At 45.6% G+C, this 27,132-nt stretch overlaps 1 protein-coding gene across 8 annotated transcripts in view; it reads right to left on the bottom strand.

The window, feature by feature from the left end:
- The window catches only part of ATXN1 (ataxin 1), a 384,739-nt gene that overhangs the window by 21,840 nt on the left and 335,767 nt on the right, over window positions 1-27,132 (bottom strand). For all 8 annotated transcript variants that reach the window (XM_033113563.1, XM_033113566.1, XM_033113562.1 and 5 more), the window contains one exon: window positions 4,276-6,331. In XM_033113563.1, coding sequence (XP_032969454.1) covers window positions 4,276-6,171 — 1,896 coding nt within the window. In that variant the 5' untranslated portion in view covers window positions 6,172-6,331. The remainder of the gene's footprint in view (window positions 1-4,275; window positions 6,332-27,132) is intronic.

Here is a 27,132-nt window from a genome sequence, read left to right as displayed (position 1 = left end):
GTGCTACATATTGTGTCGGTTCCTTTGAATGCATTTTCTTTAATTCTTACAACCCTGGTAATTCTCACTATGCACGCAAGAACGGAAGGCTTAGATAGAACTTGCAGGATAAATTATTCATGCAGTGATTTGTAAATGATTTGCATAAGGACCCAGTGCTACCACATGGTGGAGGATAGATCTAGACTTAGGTCTTTTGGGTTCCAGTCCCGCATTTTCCTACCATCTAACCTGCTTCCCACCCAACTAGGTGATGTCCCATCCTCTTGTGGAGCTTGCGTTCATGCTATTACCCAGGATCCCTTCTTGTACTTGCTACAGACATATAAACTGGGAGAATACGAAGTGGATTCTGTTTGGGAGTGAGGCCCAAGGAAGTGATTCTGCTGTCTGCTGGGACTCTCAACCAGAATCACCAAGGCTGAGAAGATGGCTGAGGGAAGTAGTGACTCTTTCCCTCCTGGGGTGGAATGTGCTGGCTGCCCTTCACCAGAAGAGAAAGAGAATGCAGAGTGGCCACAAAGAGTCTGTTTGTGTGGAGCAAACAGTCGGAAGGGACTACTCCTGGAACTCCTATTTGTTTCCCACAGCAGCTGGGGTGGGAGCACTGGGGTGCAGAGAAATGCTGCACTGGGTATGGCAAAGCCACGGGGATGGTGACGAATATGTAGAAGCATTTTTCTCTTACATAGCCTCGTCTGGAGCTTCAACTGGAAACAACATTGGAGACATCTTTACACAATAATAATTAGAGCTTCAGTTCCTTAAAAATAATCACCAAAATCAAAAATCAAAAAACAAAACAAAAACCCTCTATTTTATACAGGCTGGCTTTAGTTCCCGCTCGGTCTCCGTGTGGATCGTTAGCGTGTGGTCAGTGAAGGTTCCCTTTTATGGCCCCTGCTGGTTTTTGGTAGCCAATGCTAGTAAATTTCACAAGGACTATTCTGCAAGGCAGGAATGAAAGCAAAAGATTACAAAACAAGGAGGCCCAAGGTATTACCAGGTATGAGTCATTTGCCTGTCTGGAGGTAAGAAAAACGGCAGCTCTGAGAGGTAGAACAACTCGTCTAGCGGCAGACTGGAAGCCAGGCTCACGGCTTTCTCCACAACATGCTGCCTTCACCGGGAAGTCCACAGTAGGTTTTATGAGGTCAAGCTTCTCTGTGGTTCTCCTTTCATGTAGGCTTTACGCCCAGAGTCATAAAGCCATCTGTTGTGCCAAACCTAGCCCTTCTCCCACAATTTCCCTAATCAAATTTGTGATTTTGCTAATTAAGTTAAACAATTTGCACATTTCTAATCTCCCTGTGGGTGTGAGTGTTAGCGACTTCCAACCAGCAGAGAAGACATAGACTGATTCTTCAGGCCAGGGGAAAAAGCTCCTCCCAGGGACACAAATCACAGAGGGAGGCACTCCGTCCTTAGAACATATATTGAATCCAGATATTAGTTCTCTCTCTCTCTCTCCCGTCTCCTCTTCCCCTCTTGCTTTCTCTCTCTAATTCTCCACTGATTCTGTTCCTGTCACTTGTGGCAAACACAGCTGGTGGAGTATTTTCGCTATGATGATGTCTGCTTGTTTCTGATAGGCTTCTCGGTAAAGTGACAAATCATTGGTTGTGTCAGGGCCTTGCACTTTGTTCCTACCACAGCCCTCTCACCAGACTTTGCAGAAGCCCTTCCCAGCATGCAGCACGGCCACAAGGGGCCGCCCTGACAGGCCTGCAAACAGACTGTGACAAATATTCTACCTTCTAATTTGCACCTTGGCTGTCAGCAAAGAGACTAGCGGTCTGCCTACGGGAAGGAAATGAGACTTGGCCTGGAAGCCAATTTCTCTATCATTTAAGCGTTCATTCTGCAAAGTATCAAGCAGGGAAAACACACAGAGACGCTTCCTTTCTAAGACCTGCCAAGTCCATTTGAAACCTAAAGAGGCCGGTGAGCTCTGGTCTCAGAGGCTGCTAAGGCCTTGGAGATGCAGCCCACAGCTAGAGCTGCTCTTTATTCTCAAGTTGAAAGAGATGTTGGTAAGGAACCAGTAGCATTTCAAAAATCACACCTCTCTCCATGCCTAATTCTGGGCACACTAATGCTTTAAGGATGAAAAAAAGTACCATGAAAACCACATTTACTTTTCATTCTTGTTTATTTTCCATGCTTTGCCTGGGGTCTGTTAAAAGAAAACTTTGCTAAAGGGAACTTTTTTTTCCCCCTTCCTTTTAGGATCCACCCCAATCCACATAGGGAGGCTAGAGCCCTACCCATATAGATGGGTAGTGAGTCCTAAATCCTGATGGCAATAAAAAAAGAATCCTGACTTTTGCTCTTTTTCTGAATCAGAACTTTGAAAAATCTTTCTTGGGCTTTACCAAAGACTCTAAACCTAGTGACATCTCACCATAAAAAATAAAAGTATTTGGGGCTAAGAGCTCTTGGCAATGGAAGCCCCCTGACGTTGTGCAAGATCCCACATCCGGTCAGTCACAGGAAGTTCTGGAAAAGACTGTGGAAAATTGGATTCCCCTCTGCCTCACTTGATCTTTAAAAGTATACTTAAAACAATTCAAACTATTAACTAGTTGGTCTTTTTTGTTTGTTTTATTTTCTGTGAATGCCCCAACTATTAGCTAAGACACGATCCTTTTCAACTTGAAGGAGGCGCTGTCACATCCAAGTGTTTCAAAGTGTCTGGTGGAAATATTCTCAGAGAGTCGGGCTCTATAGCCAGGAAAGTTCCCAGCCTGAGGGCCAAACCTGTTTGACTCAAGCAACCTGGGCAATGAAGTTGCTGTTTCACATAAATGGGCTGTGGAATAAATGTATTCAGGAGATTCAAGAGACTGGAAAAGGATGGACTGAAGGAGCCCAGGGAAATTAAGAGACTTAATCATAGTTCCAGTTTTTAGCATGACTCAGTTGGGCTGCATCTGACCCTCAGGGTTTTTATTTACCACAAGCCCAAGAGAGTACAATCTGATAGCCCTGACTTCTCGGATTGTATTAAGCATGCTTTTTATTTTCTGTGTTCTGATGCTCTGACATTTGGGGGCCTTGCTGACTCTGGAGGGACTGCCCTGCTTAGGCTTAGCTAATTCTTAGAGATAGCAACCAACTCTCCTGGGAGAGTGACCTTCATATGCAAACCACCCACCCACACTGCCAACCACCTCCTCTTAAAAGGCTCTCATACTCCAGGCCACTGCCCACCCTGTCCTACTCACCTCATGGCAGGTACCAGACAACTAGGGACAGAGCCCACTGAAACGACCCTAACTAGCCAATCCTAAACCTGCTTACCCTACCTCACCCATTCCTCCCCACAGAAACCACAATTAAGGTTCTTGCCCATGATTTCTCCTCACTCCCTCTTCCTCCTGACTGACCCTGGTGCTTCCCCGTGTCATCCTGCATGGTGTGTCCCCTCGTGTGATCTGTGTGTATAATAAACTACCGTGTTTCCCTGAAAATAAGACCCAGCCGGACCATCAGCTCTAATGCGTCTTTTGGAGCAAAAATTAATGTAAGACCCAGTCTTATAATATAACATAATATAAAAATTCATATAAGACCCGGTCTTATAATATAAAAATTAATATAAGACCCGGCCGGGTCTTATAATATAATATAATATAATATAATATAATATAATACTGGGTCTTATTAATTTTTGCTCCAAAAGACGCATTAGAGCTGATGGTCCGGCTGGGTCTTATTTTTGGGGAAACAGGGTATGTGTTCAATGGTTGTTGTCTCCTCATCTGTCCATCTTGCTATATCTAAATAATAACAAAACCTGAATTTTGTAACACAGGTGTTGGTATGGGATGTGGTGACTCTGGGCATCTAATGTCCTCACTGGACCAGTACTGTCTTTTCCTGATGGAAAAAAACAGGGCAGAATGATTCTTTTTTAGAAGGACCTTAAACCCTGCAGCCCTTCTCAATCAGGTTCCCATCTGAACCACAGAACATAACTTAAGTGATGATTTTCTTAAATTGTCCTGAGGATGGTACCTGACTAGCCCCACTCTAGATGCAGAGAAGTTAGTTCACTACAAGTAGCAGATGTCTTGGAGCATTGGGCTTACTTCTCTTCTTAGAACATGGCTGGGAAAGCTTCGGAGTCTAAAGTCTAGGCATAAATGAAAATCTTTAATTTTCCCCACAGCTTGGACGAGTCTGCCTCCTAGAAGAAGTTCATCTAGCCAGGAAATGATGAAGGCGTATGGTGGGGTGTCCCCTCACCTGTGTGACCTGGGCGAACATTACCTGTGCCCGGTGCTCCCCGACGGCGAACTGGATCACAGCGACGCCCGGGCTGTGGCTCTCCTCAATCCTCTCCACGGTGCTGGAGTCGATTTTCAGGTCGTTGCTGATCTCTGCACTCTGGATGAAATCTTCGGTTTTCAAGTCCTCCACCTTCTTCAGCTCCCCATTGGCCAATTGGATGATGGAGCCTTTCATGAAGTAGGGGGGCAGTGTGGGGGGGGCCACCGCTGGGGAGGCCACCGACTGCACCACGGGCAGGTGGATCTGGGCCTGCACCATGGCCGGGTAGGCGGCCTGGGTGACCAGGGCCTCTGGGCTGAAGTTCTCGCTCTTGGGAAGGGCGGTGGTGACGAACGTGTGAGGCACTGCTGCAAACTGGGGCGACGAGGTGACTATCGCAGAGGCTGCTCCCGACCCCTCCACGTCAGCACTGCCAACCGGAATGAGCAGGGGCTGGGTGCCCGGGATGACCAGGTGCTGGGGCAGGCTGCCCGCGTATGTGATCGCTTGCTGCTGGCTGCTCAGGTACCCGATGACAGGCGGCTGCGTCCCCGTGTAGAAGGCCGTGGCTGGCAGCCCAACTGGGAGTGGCTCCGAAGCACTATGTGTGGTCTGAATGACAGTGTGGGGTGACAGCGTGGCAACGGAGGCGGCCTTCACGCCTTCGGGGCCCAGAGCCTGTTGGGGTGAGAGCGCGTAGGATCGGTGCCCGGGCTTCCCTAAATGCAGGCCACCTTTGTCGTTGAGGGTGGAGGGCGAGGCCTCGCGGTGTGTGACCTGCTGCACTTCCGAGTCAGCTGTGGGTGTGTTGCTGTTGGGCAGGACCATCACGGAGGCGCGGACCCCTGAGGACTCCCGACCGCCATAGTCGGCGGGGCCAGGGTGGACGACCACGTGCCGGGACTCGTACGGGTGCGGAGCTGGCTTGCTGCCGGCCTTCACCAGGCCCAGGTCTGCTGAGGTGGGAGCCCCGTACCTGCGGCCCTTCTCCATCTCCCCGTTCAGGATCTCCTTGGCCTGCATGGCCTGCTGCAGCCTGCTGCTCTCAGCTTTCTTGGTGGCCTCCCGAGTAACAAAGTGGCTGCCAGAGTCAGTGTATTGCACTACGACCTGAGGGGAAGGCCCCAGGGTGAGCGTGTGTGGGATCATCGTCTGGTGGGGGTGGAGGTGGACGGGGATGGCTGGCGGAGAGGCCGTGCGCCCGGCGTTCTGTGGAGAGCTGGCAATGTGGACGTACTGGTTCTGCTGGGTGGGTGGTGGGGACCCTGGCGCGATGAGCCCCGGAGTCCTGCCTAAGTGCTGCTGCTGCTCAGCCTTGTGTCCTGAGGCTTGGCTCAGACTGCCCATGTTGGCCAGCAGAGTGGAATAGGCCTCCAGCTGGGAGCGCTGGGATGGAGTGGTGGCCCCCGCGGCAGAGGCCACTGCACTGGTGACTGGGCTGGCCGTTGGGGAGATGAGCTGTGAAGGGATGAATCCTGCGTAGGGCCCGCTGTACTGGGGGGACCCAATGAACTGGAAAGTGTGCGGCAGGTGAGCGTACTGCACAGGCGACACCGGAGTCCCTGACTGCGGGGGAGGGTACACCGTGGGCAGCGTGGTGGTCGCCGGGACAGACCTGGGTGCGCTGGGTGGGGAGTAGTCCAGCCCCGTGGACAGCGCTTTGTGTAAACCTATTCCCTGTTGTAAACCAAGCTCCACTGAAGTCCCCGCCGGGCCATGCCTCCCGCCCCCGTGGCCTCGCGCACCAGGGTTGCCTGGGAGCCATGCCACGCCCTCCGCCCGGTGGTTGTCACTGGGCAGGACCGTGACCTTCTCCTCCGAAGGCCGGCTGGTGGCGGGGATCTCGCGCTTCTTGGGAGGCAGGCATTCGTTGCTCCGCTCTTGGTTGGATTTCATTTTTCGCCGTCCCCCTTCCACGGTGACTGTTTCACTGTCTGGCTGGTTCTGATTTTAGTCTGATAAATGGAAAGTCACATTTGATTTCTGTAGGGGATCCAGGCTCTTCATGAGGAATCATCTCCCCGTGGGTGCGATCCGCCAGCAGCAGCTCTGGAATCTGGGAAAAGGAAGAGGGTAGCGACAGGGGGAAAAGGAAAAGGAGGAGAAAGAGAAGGAGGGAAAGGAAATCAAGATATCAGCAACAGAAAAGAACATCCTCAGCACGACTAAAACTAGGCCTCTGGTTTCAATGTAAATTCCAGAAACCCATTCTAGTCCCAGCACTAAAGCAGGTAAAACACTGGCCGTGTTGGATAGCACATTAAGAAGATTATTAAGACACTGAGCAAGTCAAAACTTAAAGCAGGTACCTTTTAATAAAGGTAACAACTCCCCTAAGACATGTTTCTCAATACCCTCTCGCCTTTTCTCTCTTTTCTTTTAGAGGCAGATAATGCGTGTAAGTTTCCTTTACAGAAATTCTGGTTCCATTCCTCACCTCGTCTTTACCTTGCTGGGAAATTCAGTGAAGCACACAGGGAGACGACATCAGTGAACGGCATCAGTGGACCCTGCCCTCAAAGCTAGGCCCTGGGGAGGAGCTGATTAAGCATGAAAGCCCTGTACTGACTTTGCACATTATCTCTGAATCACTATCTTATCTATCAGAGACACTGCTCAAAGATTTCACTTGACTCATCCTGACTCTACAATGATTCTCTCTTTCCTAACACATGCATGCACACACACGTACACACGCACGCACACACACGTAACACACATAAAACATACACATGCCAACTCAGCAGAGGCAGCCAGAAATACTCCTGTTCTCTACAAGTTTCCAAAGAATTCCCAGTACAGCCACTCATATGGTAACAGAAAGAGAAATCTGTGCGAGTTAAAAAATGAGTATGGTTACAGTTTTAAAAAATGCAATAATTGGGCAGATGCATCGAAGGTTCTTTTATGATGGATTACACATTTGTTTCATCCCTGCCTCTTCCTTCCTAAGAAGCTTTGATGTTTTTCCTTATAACCCCCTTCCCCATCCCTTTCTCCTTGGAAAGAGTCAGCTCACCATTAACCTTAGAGATGAAACCTCTATCAGACTAATCAGACTTGAGCGTTTAGTTAGACCAGAACATACAAACAGTGAGCCAAAAGCCAGTTTTTATGGACACATATCTCAGTCTCTCAGTAACCACTGAATTCCGAGTCTGCATGATTGTGTGGGCAAACAGACGCCCACCTGTCAAGAGGCAGAACATCAATGGAACCTACAGGAACCAGGCTAACAAGCAGCAAATGTGACTGCCCCCTACAGGCAGCAGCTACAGACGTGCGCCGTGTCACGCGCTGTGATCCTGGGAAGCCGTGAGGTATGGCAGAGGGAGGCACAGGCCCTGGGGTTTCAGCGTTTCTCCTACCCAGGACCTGATTTTAAAACAAACAAAATAAGGGAGCTGCTTTTAGCATCTGATGCTTGTCTACCTGAAACAACGGCAATATCCCTGTTATAACACAGCTCCTTTTTTCTTTCTGTAGCCCCACCACTCCTCTCCAAACACCAGTTTACCCTAAATCTCTCTTATAGAGTTTCACTTCCTCAACCTAAACTGTAAATTTTATTTATTTATTTTTTTTGCCAATGATTTATTTAGTGGCCCTCGTTGGTTTTGCTTCAACATCATTAACAAACATCAAGATGAAAGGACAAATGACACAAAAGTTCCCCAGCCTCAACATCAAACGACATTTCAATAATAATAGGATTTCTCACATGACAAGAGACATTTTAAAAACTGGGACAGAAACAAAAAATAAAGTAAAAAGATATAAAATATTAATGCTGAAGAAATATCTGTGTCAAAGGAGTAATGTCATTTATTTACCTTCCCGACCTCCTGCCTTTGCAAGTCCCAGTTAACTGTGTTCTGTATAGCCTTTTCTCATAAAGAGTGCACCACATAATTTACACCCAATACTTGCAAATCGATTATGATGACAGTGCTATTTTCAAAACAATGACAGAATAAAATTAAACTACAAAAGTATCAAAGAGAGTGGCCCCTTTTGGCCACTTAAAAAGTACTGATAATGATCTTTTACCTTTAGATTTCAAGAGTCATCCTTAAAAAAGAGAGCTGTATAAGCTTCCCCATTCCCATACCAACTAGCAAAGTCAAGTGGAGCTACTCAAAGCCAACCCTTCCATACGCCCCCTGCTGGCTCCACAGTAGCACTGATCCAATAAAACGCGACAGGATTTCATTAATGATGTTCACCCAAGAGTGGTGGTATGTCAGAATCTGAAATGAGAACATTTGCATATAGTAGGCCCAGCCAGTAAGGGAATAGGTTAATTAGCCCAAGGCAGCTCTAGGGGAAAAAAAGCAGCAGCAGAAAAGCCCTTTCAAAGCCAAGCAAAATGTCAAACACATTCAGAAAGAGGTCCATTAGCAATGCAAATGTAAAATTGCCGGTACAACTGAATGCACAATATACAAAACTAGAAAACCCCTCTGAAGGTACTTTTTCAAGAACCCAGCTTTAGTAAATTTGAAAAAGAATGCTGACTTTGTTCTAAATAGTGCTTTGGTTTATGCACACTGTTTATTTGAAACACTGGCTTAGTTGGCTCCTAAGATCTCTGTGTAGGACTCTATGGCAGATCTGCTAATGGACCACGAATATCGACCTTAACCCACAAATTCAAATGTATTCTTTTGAAAAGTTATCCACCGATAGAAGTCTTTTCCGTATAATAATAATGACAAATCAAGGATGCAAAGATTAATGCAGAACTGGAGGGAGCAGGGACCAGACTGATAAAAATTTCAACCCATCCTCCTCCTCTACTTAGAAGGACCATGTCTCCTACTTACAAGTGCATCTTGGAGGAGACAAGGTTCTAATTCTGGGGCGTATGCCCCCCTCTGTGCTCCATTATCTCTCCATATTGCCTGTGTTATCTATCTCCCAGCAGGGGGAAATAGTGTGAGGGTAGGGATTGTGTCTTGCTGTATTTCAGTGAACCACCAGAGGGCGCTACAGTATGCCACCAGGTCCCTGGTACACTCGGTAATGATTCACCGGAGTGAAGAGAGGGAAGAGGTCAATTATGAAGGTGGAAAAGTACAGTAGGGAAAAGGAAAGAGAAAGAGACAAGAAAGAAACGAAGAAAAAAGAGCAGAATTTCTGTTTTTAGGGTCTATTTCTAGCTGCAGACAAATGGCCTCTGAGTCCCTAATTGCCTTCTCAGGGCTGAAACACACCATTGGTTCAGCTGAGCTGGGAGGAGTTCACCTGTTGGATGTCCCTGTCACAACTGAAAGATTTCTTCAAAACGTGGGGCCACACATGATTACATAGACGCTAAATTACTAAAGAAGCACATATGCAGATTATACTATTTAAAGATTTAAAAAGGGAAGTGGAGAGGGAGTTCATAGATGAATCAGGACAGATTTATTTAGGGATTACTACGTATGGTTTGCCTGATAATCACTATTCCGAATGCATTCATCTTCAGCATCCTCAAATCTACATTTACATCCATCTCTCTACCAGTATTTTAAAATTTTGCTCAGTGGCCTAACACCTCGCTATTCAAAATGTGGTTCTCAGACCAGTAGCACCAGCATCCCTCGGCAGCCTTAGAAATGCAGAATCTCAGGCCTCATCCAGGCCTCCTGATTCAGAATCTGCATTTTACCAAGAACCCCAGATGATTCACATGCACAGCAAGGCTTCAGAAACTCAGGTGTAAGATAAACTTTTCTACTCAGCCGCTCCTAAACATCTCCGGCCTCTTTCCAGGGGAGTAATGCTGGGAAACCAAAGTAGCTGCTATGTGTAAACAGAACTGATGGAGCCTTGGAGATAACCAGCTAACATTTAGGTACAACTCAGCTGTTTACTTTGGCATCACCTACATTAATGCAGTTCTAAATAACAGATGCTCCTTTTCTTCTGGTTCTATCTATCTTCAACAAGTATAGGGAAACACACTTGAAAAAGGCTATTATCATACATTTTACACACAATTCAATCCTCTCCAGGAAGAAAAATAAACTTTAACAAAGGAAGCACTACACATATCTTTGCTGTAATTCAAAAAAGTTTCCGCCATGACCGTGGATTCAGACTATTTCAGAAGTGAGAGAAAAACAAGATGCTTCTCTGTGGAGAGATTCGGGAACGTATCCCCACTGACTCCAAGTCCTGTAATGAAGAACCAACTGCTCTGAATGGAAGACCCTCCTAGAACCTCACACAGACAATCCTAGAAATGCAATCCAGGGTCACGGCAATAAAGTGGGCTACTCTGCCTTGTACAGTCAATCCCAAGAGTTCCTCAGTTTGAGTGAAACCCATGACTGTCTGGCATGTGTGTCCATGCACAACAGAGGCATGGTTACAGTTTTAAAGAGGAAGCAGTGCAGATTGATGAGTTTGTGTCGGTTCTGGAAAAACCACATGCCCATAGGAAATGGCACAACTGGACCTGATGGGAGAGGTCAGTAGGATATGGTAGGAATTCTCTAAGTCCTCACATGCTCACCTCCTTTCTGTTTTATTATATTACTAAACTGAAAGATCCATGGGGTATGCTGGCAGAAGGCACTTCATTTAGGCTAAATATTAAAAATATGCCCAAACCCTGACATCCTTGGGGTTTCCAGGATGGAGAAATGTGGGTTGGATGGCAGCATAATTAGATACTTTGGTGGTCGACTGACCAGGCATGTCCCAAAGGAAGTGGGTCACACATTTCATTCATCACTTACTTTGTTCCTAGTATGTAGGATGGACCTCAATTGTTCAATGTCAGCGTGGAGTTAATGGTATGCCAGAACTCTATATTTAGTTCTATCTTGTTCAACATTTTATTAGTGTTTTGGTTATCGTATTTAGAAGTAACAGAAGGCTGGAAGGGATGGCTTAATATATTATTGCAATTAATATTCAAATATATCCTCAGAACCTAGAAGTGATGGCACAGAACCAAGAATATTAAGATTAATGAGAATAAATGTAAATGCCTACTGATCTGGCTTAAGTCTGGTTCAAATAAAAGAGCCCCGGACTGTTTTTTGGGGGCCGTATATTCAACGTAAACCAACAGTTTGGTATGGCGCCTAAAAAGCTGGAGTAATTATAAGCTTCATTTAAAAAAGCATAATGGATTAAATTAAAAAAAGAATAAGGGAATATATACTTCAACAGTATGTGGCATTGGTGAAGCCAAAGTTTAAGTATTAAGGCAAGGGGACACTGGCAAATGGGACGTGTCCAGGGTAGGGTGATCAGGTTCGCGAGAGGTCTGGACACAAGGCAAGGAACAGCGGAGGCCACTGAGGACGTGTGACCTGGGGAAGTACAGAAAAAGCTGAAGCATGATTGCAAAGCTCGGATGTATCACGGCTGTCCGTAGAAGGCAGGAAAACAGAACTGAGCGCCAAATGACATTGATTTATACAGTAGACGTTAGCAAGTAATCAGACCTGTGAAAAATGGGCTGGGCTGCCTAATGAAGTAGGGACCCTGGTGTCCTCCTACGTGTTGAGGTAGCGTTTGGAGTCTCAAGCTGATGTTCTGACATAACTGATAGTGACCTTTTCTTGTCTGGGTGCTCATGCTACTTTTACATTTCTTCCCATCACAAATATTTTGAGACAGTAGTTCCATCTTGCGTCAAGATGGCTTGCTTCTAAGCCATCTTCTTTTTTTGGCTGTATCCTCAGTGAGAACTGTTATTTGCACTCCTTGCTCTGTCCACCATGGAGCTTCATTGGGCAGCACCCTGGGTCCAAAATGAAGTGGTTTCTGAAAGGGATAGAGGGCCCCATCCAGGTCCATTCCGGTCAGAAACCACCTGAGAGGTGAATTGAAATCTGGTACAACTTTGCAGAGCAGGCTATCTGATGTCCTCACTCCGGCACACTTAGGTTTCCCTTCTCAACTTGGTACCCAGTCACACGGGATCTTGCTCTTCATAGAAGCGTGGTAAGGGAGAAGACAAAAGGAGTGACAGCTTGTAATCCATGCTTGGAGAAAGTCCACACAAGTGCCCAAGGTCATAAGGAATAGATAAATATATAGTTGAATTTGTATCATTAATCAGAAGGACCAGTGGATTGAATGGTGGACCCTTAAAATCTATGTCCATCTGGAACCTATGAATGTGACTGCCTGCGTATTTCGAAAAAGAGAATATATTTAAAGACCTTGAGATGAGATCTTCCTGAACTATCCAGGTGAGCCCTAAATCCAATGACAAGTGTCCTCATAAGAGAAAGGCAAAGGAAGATTTGTGACACACACAGATAATAACATCCAGTGAAGACAGAGGCAGGGAGAACAGTTATGTGGTTCTGGGCCAAGGAACACCTGAAGCCACCAGAAGCTGGAAGAGTCAAGGAAAGATTCCTCGTTAGAGCCTTCAGAGGGGGCATGGCCCTTCCGACACCCTGATTTCAGACTTCTGGCCCCCAGAACTGTAAGAGGATAAGTTTCTTTCTTTTTTTTTAATTGGGATAATTGACATATGGCATTGTGTAAGTTTAAAGGGTACAATGTGTTGGTTTGAGACATTTATATATTGCAATATGATGACTACAGGAGTGTCAGCTAACACCTCAATTATGTCATATCATTATCATTTCCTTTTGCAGGGGAACAATTAAGATCTAGTCTCTTAGTAACTTTGAGCTTATGATACTGTTTGTTGACTGTACTGACTATGCTGCATTAGATTCCAGAACTTATTTGTCTACTAGTTACCAGTCTGTGCCCTTCACATTTTCCCAATTCCCCCACTCCAACCCCTGGTAAGCACCATGCTACTCTCTGTTTTTGTAAGTTCAGCTTCTTTTAGATTCCACATATAAGTGATACCATACGGTATTTGTCCTTCTCTGTCTGATTGGTCTCACTCAGCATAATGCCCAAGTTTCCGTTGTTCTAAGCTACCACATTTATGGTCATTTGTTATCTCAGTCCTAGGAAACGAATACAAATAGTGTCCATCTATTGATCATGTACTATATGCCAATAACTAATAACTTCATTTAAACATCTCATTTACTCCTCAAAACAAACTCATGAGCCTGATAGTTTTATCTCCATTTTTCAGGTGGAGACACGGAGGCGTGGCCTCACAGAGGAGAGCTAGCATTGGAAACCACTGTCTTGTTCTGCCAAACCACGGTGCAGAGTAGACTGATCTATTGAGATGCACTATGGTGATGGCAGCCTAAGAGCAAATATTCTGTGTTTTCTTCCCATATGGAAAAGAATGCATCGGGATCAGCGGGGGAGACGATGCCCAGAGTGGCCGTGCACCACATCTAGCACTAATCACGGACTGCAGCTGGTGTGGCATTCAGCGGGACAGGCTGGTCTGACTAAGGAAGAGACAACAGGATCTTTTCACTTCACAGGCAAGTGAGCTGGGGACGACCAGCACCACCCAGCACCAAGCTCAGTGCCACCCACCCAGTTGGGATCCAGGTCCCAGCAGAGCTGAGACCCCAGAGACAGCATTCTGCATGGGTCAGACATGGAGAACCGTGATGCTAACATGCTGTCTCTAGAAGCTCTCTCTCCCTCTAGCATCACAAAAAGCAAGTTCAAGTCTGCACCAAGGTGTAGGACCCCTCGGTCAGTGGCAGAGATGCACACTACACAGGGTTTTCCTCTGAGGCAGGGCCCTGCTGGGGAGACAGGGGTCGGCCACTACCACCAGCAGCGGAGATTTCAGTGGGAAAAGGAAAGGCAGGAGAAAACAGGCCCCACTCTTTATGTTAGCGCCATGAATATGTAGTTTTTGGGGCCTTGTTCATCTATAGATGTTTTGGCAATGAAAATGACGACTAAACTTAAAGATGAAAAAGCTGAAATCCACCCAAAAGAACACAGTCCCATTTGGGTGCTCTGAGTCCAGGGCAACAAACTGACTCGGAGTCTTGTGTGGATTAAAGTCCGAGGGAGACGCTGGAGGGGATTCCTCAAGACGCACAGCTGTGCTGGCGGTCCTTCTACTGAGCTCCTCCGCTTGGAATGGAGACAGCACGGAGACACTGCTGTCTTCCTCATCCCTAAATGGGACTCCGTTATTTGTTCTTGCTGTCAGCCTAATGGAGAGACGGCCTTCACCAAGCCTTGGGTGCAGCTTTTCTTAGATTTTTGGCTTCTGTCATTGCCATTCCTCATCGACACAAGGACAGTGATACTGGGGGTGCTTTGAGTGGGTTTTGCCACCCATGGAAACACACGGAGATCTGTCACATGGGTGCGGCCCACTGCATGGGGACACGGTGAAAGTCCGGGTGCACAGGACAGGCAGCGTGTCGGGGCAGGAAAGAGCAGACAAGAGGGCCGAGGCCTGCAGCTGGGCTGTGCTGTCCCGGGGAGCTGACGGACCGTCACTGCAGCATCTGGGGAGCCAGTGTCCTCTGGCAGCCTGCCCGTGCTGGAATTCCTGGAAAGGCTCGCGACGGAAAAATAATCACTTGGACGGATAACCATCTGAATTGAAACTGGTCCCAAATGGATTGTCCAACAGAGATTAAGTTTGAGTTTTTCAAAAAAGCTGGAAATGCCTTTCTGTCAAGACCTTCCCTGGTTCCGTTCATGAGTAAGTACCTTTCTGCTTTAACGTGTAGGGCGTGTCAGATTAGCTACGCCGCATGCATGCCCAAATCCGTTTCTCCACCACTCTGCTAAAGGCTGGCGACAGTACCGTGGGCACGTTCCTCCACCCTGTGTTTAGGGGTTCTCGCCCCACTCTAGAATGAACTGTGTAAAGGACAGAGGTAGTTGGCTCCCCTCACTGTCTCATCGCTCGGACTGTTGTGACAAGGGGCTCAGAACTGGCCACCGTAGTAACATCGCTAGAATTTGGGTTGGGAGGACAAGAAATCTGTCATTTTTGACTCTCAATTCAATCTTCTTAGCTCTACAGTGATATATCTCACTACAGAATTCACTGTGCATTCACACCCTTTGGCATATTTGAAATTTCAAGATAAAATATTAACATTATTATAATTAATACTGATAGAAAGGTAACATATACTACTAATAATAATAATAAGAAGAAGAAGGACACAGTAGTACAACAGGCTGTGGTGTAGGGAAAGTACAGATTTGGCTTTACCCCAACTGCCTGTGTAATTTTCTAACGTAATTTTTATTTTACTCAAAATTAACCATGTGCCCAGTTTATAGAGGCAAGTGTTTTAACACTGTGTAATCTTGCAATTAATATCTCTGTCTATAAAATGGGGAGGAATTAATATGTACAGTGCCTGGTGTAATGTACATAATGAATAAATGGTCGCTATCATAATTATATAATTCAGCAAATGCTTCCTGGTGAATCCCGTTTTCACCCACACTTATTTGTTGCTAACCTCTCCTGGTCCCATGATCAAATCAATACAATCCCTCCAAACTATCAGTCCTTTCAAACATCTGGGTTTTTTTCTCATACCTGTGATTTACACGAAAGAGAAAGCTATGGATGTTTGAAAATTTATTTCCTTTCTTCAGCCAATAGATGGGATTATATTTATAATAGTTTCCAATGCACAGGCCCCCAATCACACCAAAAAGCATGAAAGCAACTCAACATATACACAGAATGAACAGAAAAGTCAGATGGTAAACTCAAGCTTGGCATTTCTTGGTAAGGGTTAAGTACAATGGCTCCTTGTTCCACTCTGCCTGCTTTTCCATAATACTTCTTGGATGAGTAATTCCCAAAAGGCACGGTGGGGAAATGCAGAATCTTTTTTCCACATCCCACAGGGCACGCTGCCAGCTGTCTACTCACACACAATCTCATACGCTTTGCTACACACCACAAAGCAAAGGGCCAGCAGGAGCTGGAGGAGGCTTAGTTAGATTCTAAGGCCACCAGGGTGTGGATCTCCTAGAGATTAGATGGCCCACATTTATGAACAGAGAATGTGAAAATCTCCATTCAGTTAGAACAATGCCTTTCTGGCACTGAGGCATTCTGAGAGGGTCTGAAAGCATTCATTGCCCTTGTGTGACTAGATGAAAGGAAAGCTGAAGCCTCTGGATAATCCATAAACTAACAAGTCATTCTTGCAGGGTTATATCACCTTGGCTTGCCTTCTGTGGCGGTCTTACAGTCTCTTACACCTTTTTCATCCTCTTGACCACAAAGGCCCTGAGACCTCCAGGGACCCAGACCTGCCAAGGCAAAGTGAGTACGACAGAAGTCACGGTGACTTTTTTTGTGTAGGCCACAGTGATGCTTTACATATAAACAACCAGTGTATGACCATCCCATTGTAAAGACAAGAATACTGAGGCTCAGGGCGTAAGTGACTTGTCTAAGATCACATGGCTAATAAATGGCAGAAATAAAATGAAAATCTTGGTTTGTCTGATTAAACAACCTGGGTTCCAGTTCTTGAATTATGCAGTGGACCTGCTGGTGTGTAGTGAAGGATTAATCTTAACCAAATAGAGGTCTGGCCTTTGCCCTTGGCTACCTGGAGGTGATCTCTAGGCCTCTGGAATGTCCTGCCCGATAGGAGTATGTTTTCCTGGGGGCTTTGGCCACTGGACAGTCTAACAATATGACTTATGATGGGGGTTTGGGCCATGTGTTATCACTTCCAGTCTCTGGAGGAACTAATGGCTACAGGTATTCCTCAGACCTCCAGGAGGGGCTGGGGATATAAGATCAGCCATGTGGGTGCTATATGATTGAACTCCACTAAAAACGCTAGACCCCACGGCTCAGGTGAGTTTCACTGGTTGGCAATACTGCATGTGCACTGCCACACACTGTGGCCAGGAGGAGGTAACACCATCCACGGTTCCATGGGGACAGGACGCCTGGAAGCTCTGCATTTGGACCCTCCCCCTCCCCACACCCCCGGCCTGAACTCTGCTCTATAGGCCTCTTTCTTTGGTTGATTTTACTCTGTACCCTTTCTCTGTAGTAAACTGTAACCATGAGCATAACAGCTTTCAGTGAGTTCTGTGAGTCCTTGTAGAGAATTATCCAACCTGACAGTAGTTTGGGGAACCCTCCAAACATGCAATTGGTGTCAGAAGTGGGGGCAGTCCTGTTCTCTCTAACTTTGTAGTTGGCCCATAAACTCCTTACCGCTTGTGCTGATTACGTACTTAACATAAACAGATCAAGTAGTAAACGTAAGATATGAAATATGTCGGGGTTTAGGGACAAGAATGTATCATGAACCAAGGATTAGATCAATCCATATCTATGCACCCCTAAACAGTGGCCAGCGGCAGACAGATGAGTAGAACAGAACAAGGAAGGAGGACACGCTACCTGCTGTAATTTGATCCGGTCCAGGCCCCACAGAGAAAGCCTCCCGTGACGATTACCCAGTGGCACACACATGTAAGAAGCATTGAGCAGTTCAATTTTCTGGGTACACAGTTCAAGTGTTGGAGCAGTAGGGGCAGCCCATGAACTAACTTGCCGGCGTTTCAATATTCTCAGTCCACTGCGTGGAACTGACTCACTAGAAATCTCCCATGGCTACTAGATCCTGACCATCCCCACAGAGCAAACGGAGGGCTGGGCTCCATCCCCTGGCTCTTCAGCTTTTGGAGGAAATACTTCCTTCAGAGCACAGAGGAAGCCACACGTGTGCCTGGGACAGTGCTGGTTTCACCGTGTTCTAGGTCACACTGAACAATGGGAGTCTCGGGGGCAGCAGCGCTGGGCTGAGACACAAGACAGCTCGGAGCCCTGGTTGCAGGGCCTTCCTCTCCTCACCTGCAGACTAAGACGTCAACCCTCACTCCACATCAGGGAGCCTTTAAAAACATGCCAATGTCCAGACTCACCCAGACCAACCAAATCAGAATTCCTGAAGGGGGACCAGCATTGGGATTCTCATGTGCAGCCAGAAGTGAGCAGCTGGTGTAAGGATCTTGGAGTTCACTGTTAACTCCATCACTCCCTGGCAGAACGTCTCAGTGAGGTTTAGACACGGGATTCAATCATCTGCCCCAGCCATCAACACAAAAATAGCGTTCTCTTCTCCTTTAACCGTACTTTAAAAGGGAATCACATGTCCACTGTGAGATATCACTATACACCCATAGGAATGCCGTTATTACAAAAAAAAAAACAAAAAAAAAAAACGGGAAGAAAGCAAGTATTGGTGCAGATATGGAGAAATTGGAACCCTTGTTCATCGCCGGTGGGAATGTAAAATGGTGCAGCTACTGTGCAAAACAATTTGGCAGTTCCTCAAAAAGTTAAATCCAGCAATTCCACGTCTAGGTAGATACCCAAAGGAATTGAAAGCAGCAATGCAAACAGATACTGTTTGCCAATGTTCATAGCAGCATTCTTCACAATAGTCAAAAGGCGGGAACAACCTGATTGTCCATCAACAGGGGAATGAATAAACAACATGTGGTCTAGCCACACAATGGACTATCACTCAGCCTTAAAAAAGAATGCAATTCTGATACATGCTACAGGATGGAGAGATCCTGAAACTTGCTAAGTGAAAGAAGCCAGACACAAAAGGAAAACATTGTATGATTTCGCTTTAGGAGGCACTCAGAATAGGCAAAATCACAAAGACAGAAAGTAGAACAGAGGTTACCAGGGGCTGGGATGAGGGCCAATGGGGAGTTATAGCTTAGTGTGCATATGGAGTTACAGTTTCGGATGATGAAAAAGCTCTGGAGATGGACAGTGGTGATGATTACACGACAAAGTGAATGTGCCTCATGCCCCTGTACATTTAAAAATAGTTAAAATGGTGACTTTTATGTTATGTATATTTTAGCACCATAAAAAAAGAATTTTTAAAAATGACAAGTCATGATTTAAAAAGTGTGCAAACCAACTGCAACTTTGTTTTAAAATTTCACAGTGCTACTTGGAGCTACACGGATCCCCCAAATACCTGCTAGAGTTAGCCTGCTGTCCCTAGCTGGACTTTAGGGCATTGCATTCACAATGGAGACTGTGAGCAAAACAAAGTGAAGAAGCATCATTTGAAGGCAGTGCCCAAAGCTGTTTATCCTGTCATTGCTTGCTCAGGACAGAAGGCTGGCTGATGTCCCTGTCCCTGTCTTCTCCCCGTACTAGATCACCGGGTTATGTCAGCCCCAACCTCTAAATCAGGGCCCAGCTAACTTTGGTGAAGGGCCACCTAGTACATATATTCGGCTTTGCAGGCCACGACTCCTCAACTCTGCTACTGTGGTGTGAAAGCGCCACAGATAACAGTGAACAAGTGGGTGCCGCTCTGTCCCGGTCCAGCCCTCAAGGGCTTGGCTCAAGACCTTAGGGGATGTGCATACCCTCCACTCTATCTGAGCCCTTTCCTCTCCAGCCACTGCCCTTCCACAGGGGACCTTGTTGCCTGTTTTCTAAGCCAGTGGTTCTCATACCTAGAGATCCCAGGTGATACAGACACTGCTGGTCCAGGGATCGTACTTTGAGAACCCCTGTTCTATCTTTCAGGTCTCTCCTTAGATATCACTTACTTTAGTGATATCTAAAGTGATATCTGCCACCCCCACCCCTTACCCCACAGCTCTCCCTGTGCCCCTTAGCATCCTGCTCTATCTTATCATACACGCACTGTCCTATAGTTATCTGCTCAACTATCCTCTCTGTCCCCACATTAAGGTGACACTAGCCACCGCCTCCACGCCCTTGCCCATAGTGGGCTTCCTGATTGGCTACTTTTTTTTAGTGATCACTCCATCTTGGCTAAGCTCCTTAAGACCACTGCTTGCTTGCTCCTCTCCCTTCCTTCTCTGAAGCTCACCAGCACTTATATAACAACCACAGTCTATTATTTCATTACTGTACTTTTTACTTGTTTTCATATGTCTTCCTCATTAGAGTGTAAACTCCCCATGCTGGGTAGAGACTGAAATTTCATAGCCCCTTGAGATTCTGGGTCTGCTCTCCTTTCTGGGTTGGTTTTCTCTTCTCATCCTGTGTCTGCCTATTGCAATTTTGTCTTTCTTACAAGTTGGCCACAAAAGGCAAAGCGTTTCTGGATCTTCTTCTCGATTTTTGGAGGTAATGCTAGTGTTGGATGAAAAATGGAACTCATGATGGAGGGACATAAAATACTGTGTATTGGAAAAGCATGTGCACTTAGAGATTCCATTTCTAATCCAAAGTCTCATGTGAGATTATTAAGCCCGGATGCTTCCCGTAGCAGGAAGTCCAAGTACGCCATGTGAGATGTCACTGAAGATGTGTACTATGTGGGGAAATCCAAATCCAATTACCCAAAAGCATGTCCGGATTGTCCTGCCATCAATCCCAGGGAAACACTACTGGTAGTCTCTGGATTACGGGAAGGAATATGTATTTACTAAGATAACAATTTTATTGAAACCAGACTAAATCCAGCACAGAAAGGACAAGAAGACAAGCTGTAAAAACCAGCCAAGATAAGAGTTCTGTCTGAAATAAATGCTTGTTTTAAAATTAGGGGTATGACTCATACCTGGTGAATGGGTAGCTGCGTTCTGACCCTCAGAAGATGAATGGTTCATTTTGGAAAGTGGAACCAGTGGGAAACCCACTTTCTCCCTCCATTTATTTCAGAGTGAGGCTGCTGTAGTGGCGCCCAAGATGCCCCTGAGTCGTTTCCAATCACCAGCAAAATGGACAATGTGATAACTCGCTACCTGCGGCTGTTTTCAATCAAAAAGCTGAGTAATTACTGCAGCCTCTCCCGGGGCTCACAGGTGGCCCAGCACGCAGCCTGGGAGCGTTGAGGACCGTGAATGAGCTGCCAGAAACCCTACAGAATTTGGCTGCCAAATTGCTCCTCCTTCCCCTGGCTCAGCGTCATTAACTTAATCAGGTATTCATTCAATAAAAAAATGTTACACTCTCCTTGGAAGAATGCCAGCGCTCTCTGAACGAGGCACAATGTCAAATCAACTGCATTCAGCAGGAGATGCCAGGGCAGTTTCATATTTCTATTTAATTTAGGGTCTGGGAAGAAGGGAATCCCCCTCTGTGCAGTACTTCTTGGACATACAATGAAAGGGAGGGTGGGATGAAAAGCTGGTCAAAGACAGAAGAAATGCTTCTTTTCCTGTTCTTTGCATTTAGGAACCTGTGACACTTCGTAACATGGTTCTTACCATGGGTAATCAGCACATGGCTGATTTAGGTGTCACACAGACCTGGACTTCTGGCTTTTGGAATTTGGTAATTGGTGACTTTAGGGAAGTTATTCAATTTTCTAAGCTTTGATTTCCTCTTTAAGAAAATGGAGATAATCACAAGCCATATCTTGTGGGGCTGTGATGGCATGGCGTCAGACCGTGTAGTCAGAGCCTTGCACATAGGCTGGAGCCCCTCAAGAAAAGCCATCTCTAGCCACGGACTGCTTTCAAGCACTAAATGACCCCCTCTTGTGGAACTGAGGGCATAGGCTTGGGATCCTAACTGCTGGGGTTGGATGGAGTTCTGGCTCCTTCACCCCGCAGCTGTGCCTCAGTTTCCTTATTTCCAAGGTGGGAATAATGCCAGTACTCACCCCAAAGGCTTGTTGTGAATTCACACATTCAAAGAACTTAGTCCAGGGTCTGACATACTGGAGGACCTGTCACCATGGGCTGTTGCTGTTACCTCTTGAGAAGGGCCCTCTTTCATACTTCCTCCACTTAGGTCATATTTTCAACTGTATTGAAATAGAACATACTTTCTTCCCTCAAGTTCTTTCCTAGGTTGCTTCACGCATCACGTGCACCAGCCAATTTCAGCAAAGATGTTAGATGGAACAATCTCTAATTAAAAGGTTCCTTGCCTCACTTCTGTTAATGAGGAATGTCAAGTCTTATCGGTTCAGAAAGTTGAACAAGTCTCTAAAACCGTCTTCTAGAAAAGAATCCACACTAGCACACCGATATTTTTCCTCTTACGCTGGACTAAAGCCTTGTCTGCGGTACAAATGGTCAATTACATCTACATTCAAAACCAAAATTCAAATATTTCATGTTTTCAAATTCGGGTTTGTTTTTATTATTTGCTGTTTATTCCTGCACTATAAATGGAGGCTTTCTGACTTATCTGGACATAAAGCACAGTCCACTCTCTAGACACAATTACTCACTATAAATTAAATCAATCTCTTTCCTATCTAATCTGTTCAGAATACCATGCCCTGACTAGAATCTTTACAACATTATACATGCACCAAACATGGCCAGCTATTTTATTTAAGGCCCTAATAGCAAATGAAAGAGAACAAATAATGTTGCTGGAGGCATCGAATGGCTGTCATCTAAATAGGTAATAAAATGTTTGGTGGACAAATGGAAACGCAACAACAGAAGTCAGAGCCCTGCTTACAACAAAGCTCATTTTCTGTACTAGTACCATAGCCTTGGAGGGCACTTAACCTTGCTGAGCCTCAGTTTCCTTCTCTGTGAAATATGAATGAGAATAATAACACTTTCAAGAGATTGCTGTGAGATGCAGCAAGACAATGTATGTGAGAAAGTGCAATGTCTGTAAAGGAAAGATCTGAATCTATTTTCTTGCGTGAACTTTAGTCTCCTATCTCCAACAGCCTGTCAGGAATTTCTACATGGATGCTCCCACTTCCCCTAACACCACTCTCCACCCAGCATCCATTCTGGTCCCATATTGGTGCCAGTGCTTTGCACCATTTCCCCAGGCACGAGAGCAGAGCATCGTTTTTGACATCTGCTTACCACTTAACTCCCGAGCCCAGTTACTCCCTTAGAAGTGTCAATCATTCTTCAAAATGCCTCAACCATTGGGGAAAAAGGCCTCCCATCTGTCTGTTTTTTTCCATACTCACTGTGGAGTCAGGAATTTGGCGTTGCTCAAAGAAAAGGCCCGGTAATCTATGTTATATACCTAATAGAAATATCTTTGTTTAGGGCGAGGGGTCTGTGTCACAGAGTCCCTTAACCTAACCTCTGCTTCCTTGTGTGAAAATGGGGGTAACATCTACCCAGCAGGGTTAGGGTGACCAGTAAACGAGGTAATGTACATTAAGCACTGAGCGTGGTGCCTAAATACAGAGTATGCATACAATACATATTAGCTAAACATTGCTTCTCGGATTCAGCAGGAACTGTGCCAATGCTCATTTCTTTTTCCTTCATAATTGTGAGAAGGTGAAGGAAATGGTCAGAGTACTGTGAGAATTCTGTCAACGTATTTTTTCATTACTTGCCACAAAGTATTTCATTTTGAGTTTTGCTAGTATTGTTTTTCTACAAAAGAAAGGTATTATTTTTTCCTCATTGACTTTTAAGTTATACTTCATTCTTGAATACGTAGGATCGATACGTGTTCCTTATAAGGTAATTCCAACAGGGTGAGGGGAAAGTAGGCCTCATTTCTGTGTTTCAGCTTGTATCCCTCAGTGTCCCCTGACTGCATGCTGTACAGAGTCCCGGATGTGGGCTGAGGGCCACTACATTCCTGTAGTCTTTTACAAACTATACTTTCGATTGGGAAATGGGAAAAAAAAAAGGCCTTCATTTCAGTATGAGATAAATTCTTAAAATAGGCTAGTTAGGCTTTTCCAAAAATAAACAAAAATAAGCCAAAAAAAGAGACTTCCATTAGAAAAAAAATGTCTTAATGTTAAGTAGAAAAATGCATCCCTTCAATATTGAGACATTGTATCTCTCTGTGTGATATGCTTATTTTTTCATAAGGACATGTCTCAACATTTGCTATCTTTCTCTATTCTATAGTTTTGAAAAAAACGTATAATTTGCTTCCATTGTGCTCTGGTTAACTGGTGGGATGGTGGACGTGATGGAGCAAAAGAGCAATGCACTAGTGACTGAATCAATCGATAACATTTTCAAAGTAAATAATAAAATGAACCCATCATCAGCATATCTAGTAACATTTACAAAGTGCTGGCTCCTGAGAACTCCACAGAAAGCTCTCAACCGGAGATCAGAAGGGACCAGCCAGGGAGGCTGACACATGCTGCGAGCAGCCAGGCATAAGATTTCTTATGATGGGTGGCTTTTGCTTTCTGTTTCACAGCCGATTCAAAACTTTGCTCAAGGACAGTGTGGGGGATGTTTTATTGAAACGCATGGGTTTACAAGCTCCCTCACACTGACTGCCAGGACCAGGTGACACAGCGGCACATGGGGCCTCTGCTTCCTGGTGAACGAATCTCAGGATGGTGGGAGACCTTCAGAGGAAATGGCCATCTCCAGGCACACCCCAAAGGCTCACTTTGGGCTCTGACAGAAGCATGATGGCAAAATTAGAGTCAGATTTCCGTCACAGAGGAGGATAGTAGACATGTCTAGATGTGGGAGTCTATGAAAATACTCCACCCGAAAGAACTTACTTAGCAGGCAGAAAACAAGTTCTCTGACAAAAACGTGGCAGGGAAAAGAGCTCAGAGAACGGGGAGTACTCTGGTAACTTTACAATGCTGTGAAATTCTCATTAAAAACAACTACAAATGCACTTGGCCATTATCTGAAAGATAAAAATAGTTTAGTCTACAAGAATAAAGAAATTAGAACTGTTTATAAGCAGTATGTTTCTAGATCATGATCGTGCATGAGTACACTACAGTGAGGTTTCCCTGAGTCAAGTATCAGAAACACTTGTTCCCATGTGAAAATACATATCCCTTGTAGTTTTCCAAAAATTCCGTAGCTCTGCGCTGGGACCCAGGAATCTGTATTGTGTAAAAACTCCTCTGGTGATTCTGACTGGCAGCTATACCAGATCCACGGTTTGTAACCATGGAGGTGCGTTAGACACATGGGGAGATTTTTAAAAATCCTGCCACACCCCAAAGTAACCATGTGATAAAGCCTAAGGTGGGAGCAGGCATCTAGCCTTTCAGCTAAGGTTGAGAATCACCTCACCAGAACCTAAGTCCCTGGGGGAAGAACACGTTCAGGTACCACCCGCGCCCCTCACTCTGGGACCTAGGACATGTCTGAAGTATAGTAGGCACTCCACAATTAAGCCAGGAGCACTTCGCTTCTAAAGCCTACAAACTGCCAACTATAGAAAATCACAAATGAAAAGCTGCGTTTCAGGCCAATCTCTGCATGTACTGAGTACTAAGCTCCAATTTTATTTGTTGGTCCACATGGAACTTTCATTCACTGCACTGTGCTTTCTCCAAAAAACAAAACCTAGGTGGTTTTTTTTGTTTTGTGGTTTGTTTTTGAGATGTTTAGAGATAGGATGGTTGAATTTCTTATGATTTTGGGGGACCGGGGGCGAGCCCTCAGAAGAGCCCCGAGTTGCTCAGCATCTCGATCAAGAGGAACGGCTGATGGTTGCCTGATGTCATCTGGGCTGCTTCCCCCAATTTGGCACAGGAACAAGAGATACCCCTCGTTTAAGTGTCAGGTACCCAGTTGTCTCAGAGGTGGGAAGTTCCTCGCAGCAGCTGCCGTGTTACTGGGCTTACGCCTTACAGTCAAGAGCACAGACAGCTAACCTGAAACCTATCTGGAGACTGCCACCAGGCCATGCAAGCCACATGCGCCTGTGTCCTGTTACACTTTGGACTTTTGCACACTCCGTGTCTCCAGATTTCACTGTGCATGTCTTTCTTTGTTCTGCCTCTCTTGGTGGAGAGGTACTCATTTTAATTAGGAAGACCTCTGTTATGTATTGTGTTTAATTACCTCTAGCTCGCTGCATAACCAGGAGGGAGGTCTGGGGCCTTTTCCCTTCGACTGATCCAGGCTTGCTTCAGTTTGCTGAGCGCAGAATCCAGTCACCTCTGCTTCCCACAGAAGCGCCTGTACTTCTGCTCGACCTTGCGCAACAGGGGTGCTAAGTAATGGTAATTCAATCGTATAGAAAACTGCAGTGGTAATTCACTGCCACCTTCCATTTTCCTCAGTGCTAAGAACACCTACTCTTAGTGACAGGTGACTCATCTGCCACTTTCCTGGCAGTCTCTCCTAAGTTAAGAAACAAAAAAGAGCAGTTTCAGCCCCGATGGATGAGCCTGCCCGGGAAGAGGTGCCTCATCCAGAATAAAGGCAGGACTTTCCACTTTCTGCTCCATGAATCCTCACCCATCTCTCAGGCTGGCAACTTGAGCTGCCCACTCTGGCCTTCTCCTGCAGCCATTAACACCCCTGACTCCAACCGCCACTTCTTACAGAGGGAGGGCTGACTCTGGGCGTGCCATTGACCAGACACGTTCCTTCCTTGGGACCACTCTCTGTTTCTCCTCCTCAGCTCTGAAGTCTTTAATACACTGAAATAAAGAATTTAGTCACGTTGCCTCAAATTTTCCTCTTGCTTACAACATCTGTGCGACTTAGCTATAGCAAATAAAGCAAATGCCTGGATTTCTTATCTCTGGACGTGTGGGAAACATCCAAGAAGTGCTTCCCTCTTCCTCCTATGTTTCCTGCCCAAGTGTGCAAAATACTTCCAGAACACTTGTGACAAAAGAATCAGGGACTGAACCACTGCACAGGTCATGGATTTTCTATCTCCGGCCTGCTCATCCTATGACTTAGAAGGTTCAAAGTAAATGTTTCTTTGACCTAATTTGGCCTTTGGTGGGGAAAAGTTTCCACGGCTCTTTCTCATTGAGCTGCAAAGCAAAGGTGAAATGAAACAGGGCTGTGCTTAATTCTGAACATAATCTCTTTGCTGTTGGCAAAGAGATTAGTGGGAATAGTAACGTATTTTGCCCTTCAATGAATACATTTTTCAGACTCTTTAGTCAGGTCCCAAATAATTGTTAGTATTTTCCCCATAGTGTTTTTCCATTTTCCTTGGCAGAGAAGTGGATTAAATTACACTACCTCAGTTTCTCATTTTGTAAACTGCCAAGAACGGTGTCAACTGTCCTGAAGCGAAAGAATCTAAGGACAAATGAGATGACA

Source organism: Rhinolophus ferrumequinum, chromosome 9 (genome assembly GCF_004115265.2).
Source record: "Rhinolophus ferrumequinum isolate MPI-CBG mRhiFer1 chromosome 9, mRhiFer1_v1.p, whole genome shotgun sequence".
Classification (NCBI taxonomy): domain Eukaryota; kingdom Metazoa; phylum Chordata; class Mammalia; order Chiroptera; family Rhinolophidae; genus Rhinolophus; species Rhinolophus ferrumequinum.
This window is presented reverse-complemented; position numbering and strand designations above follow the sequence as displayed.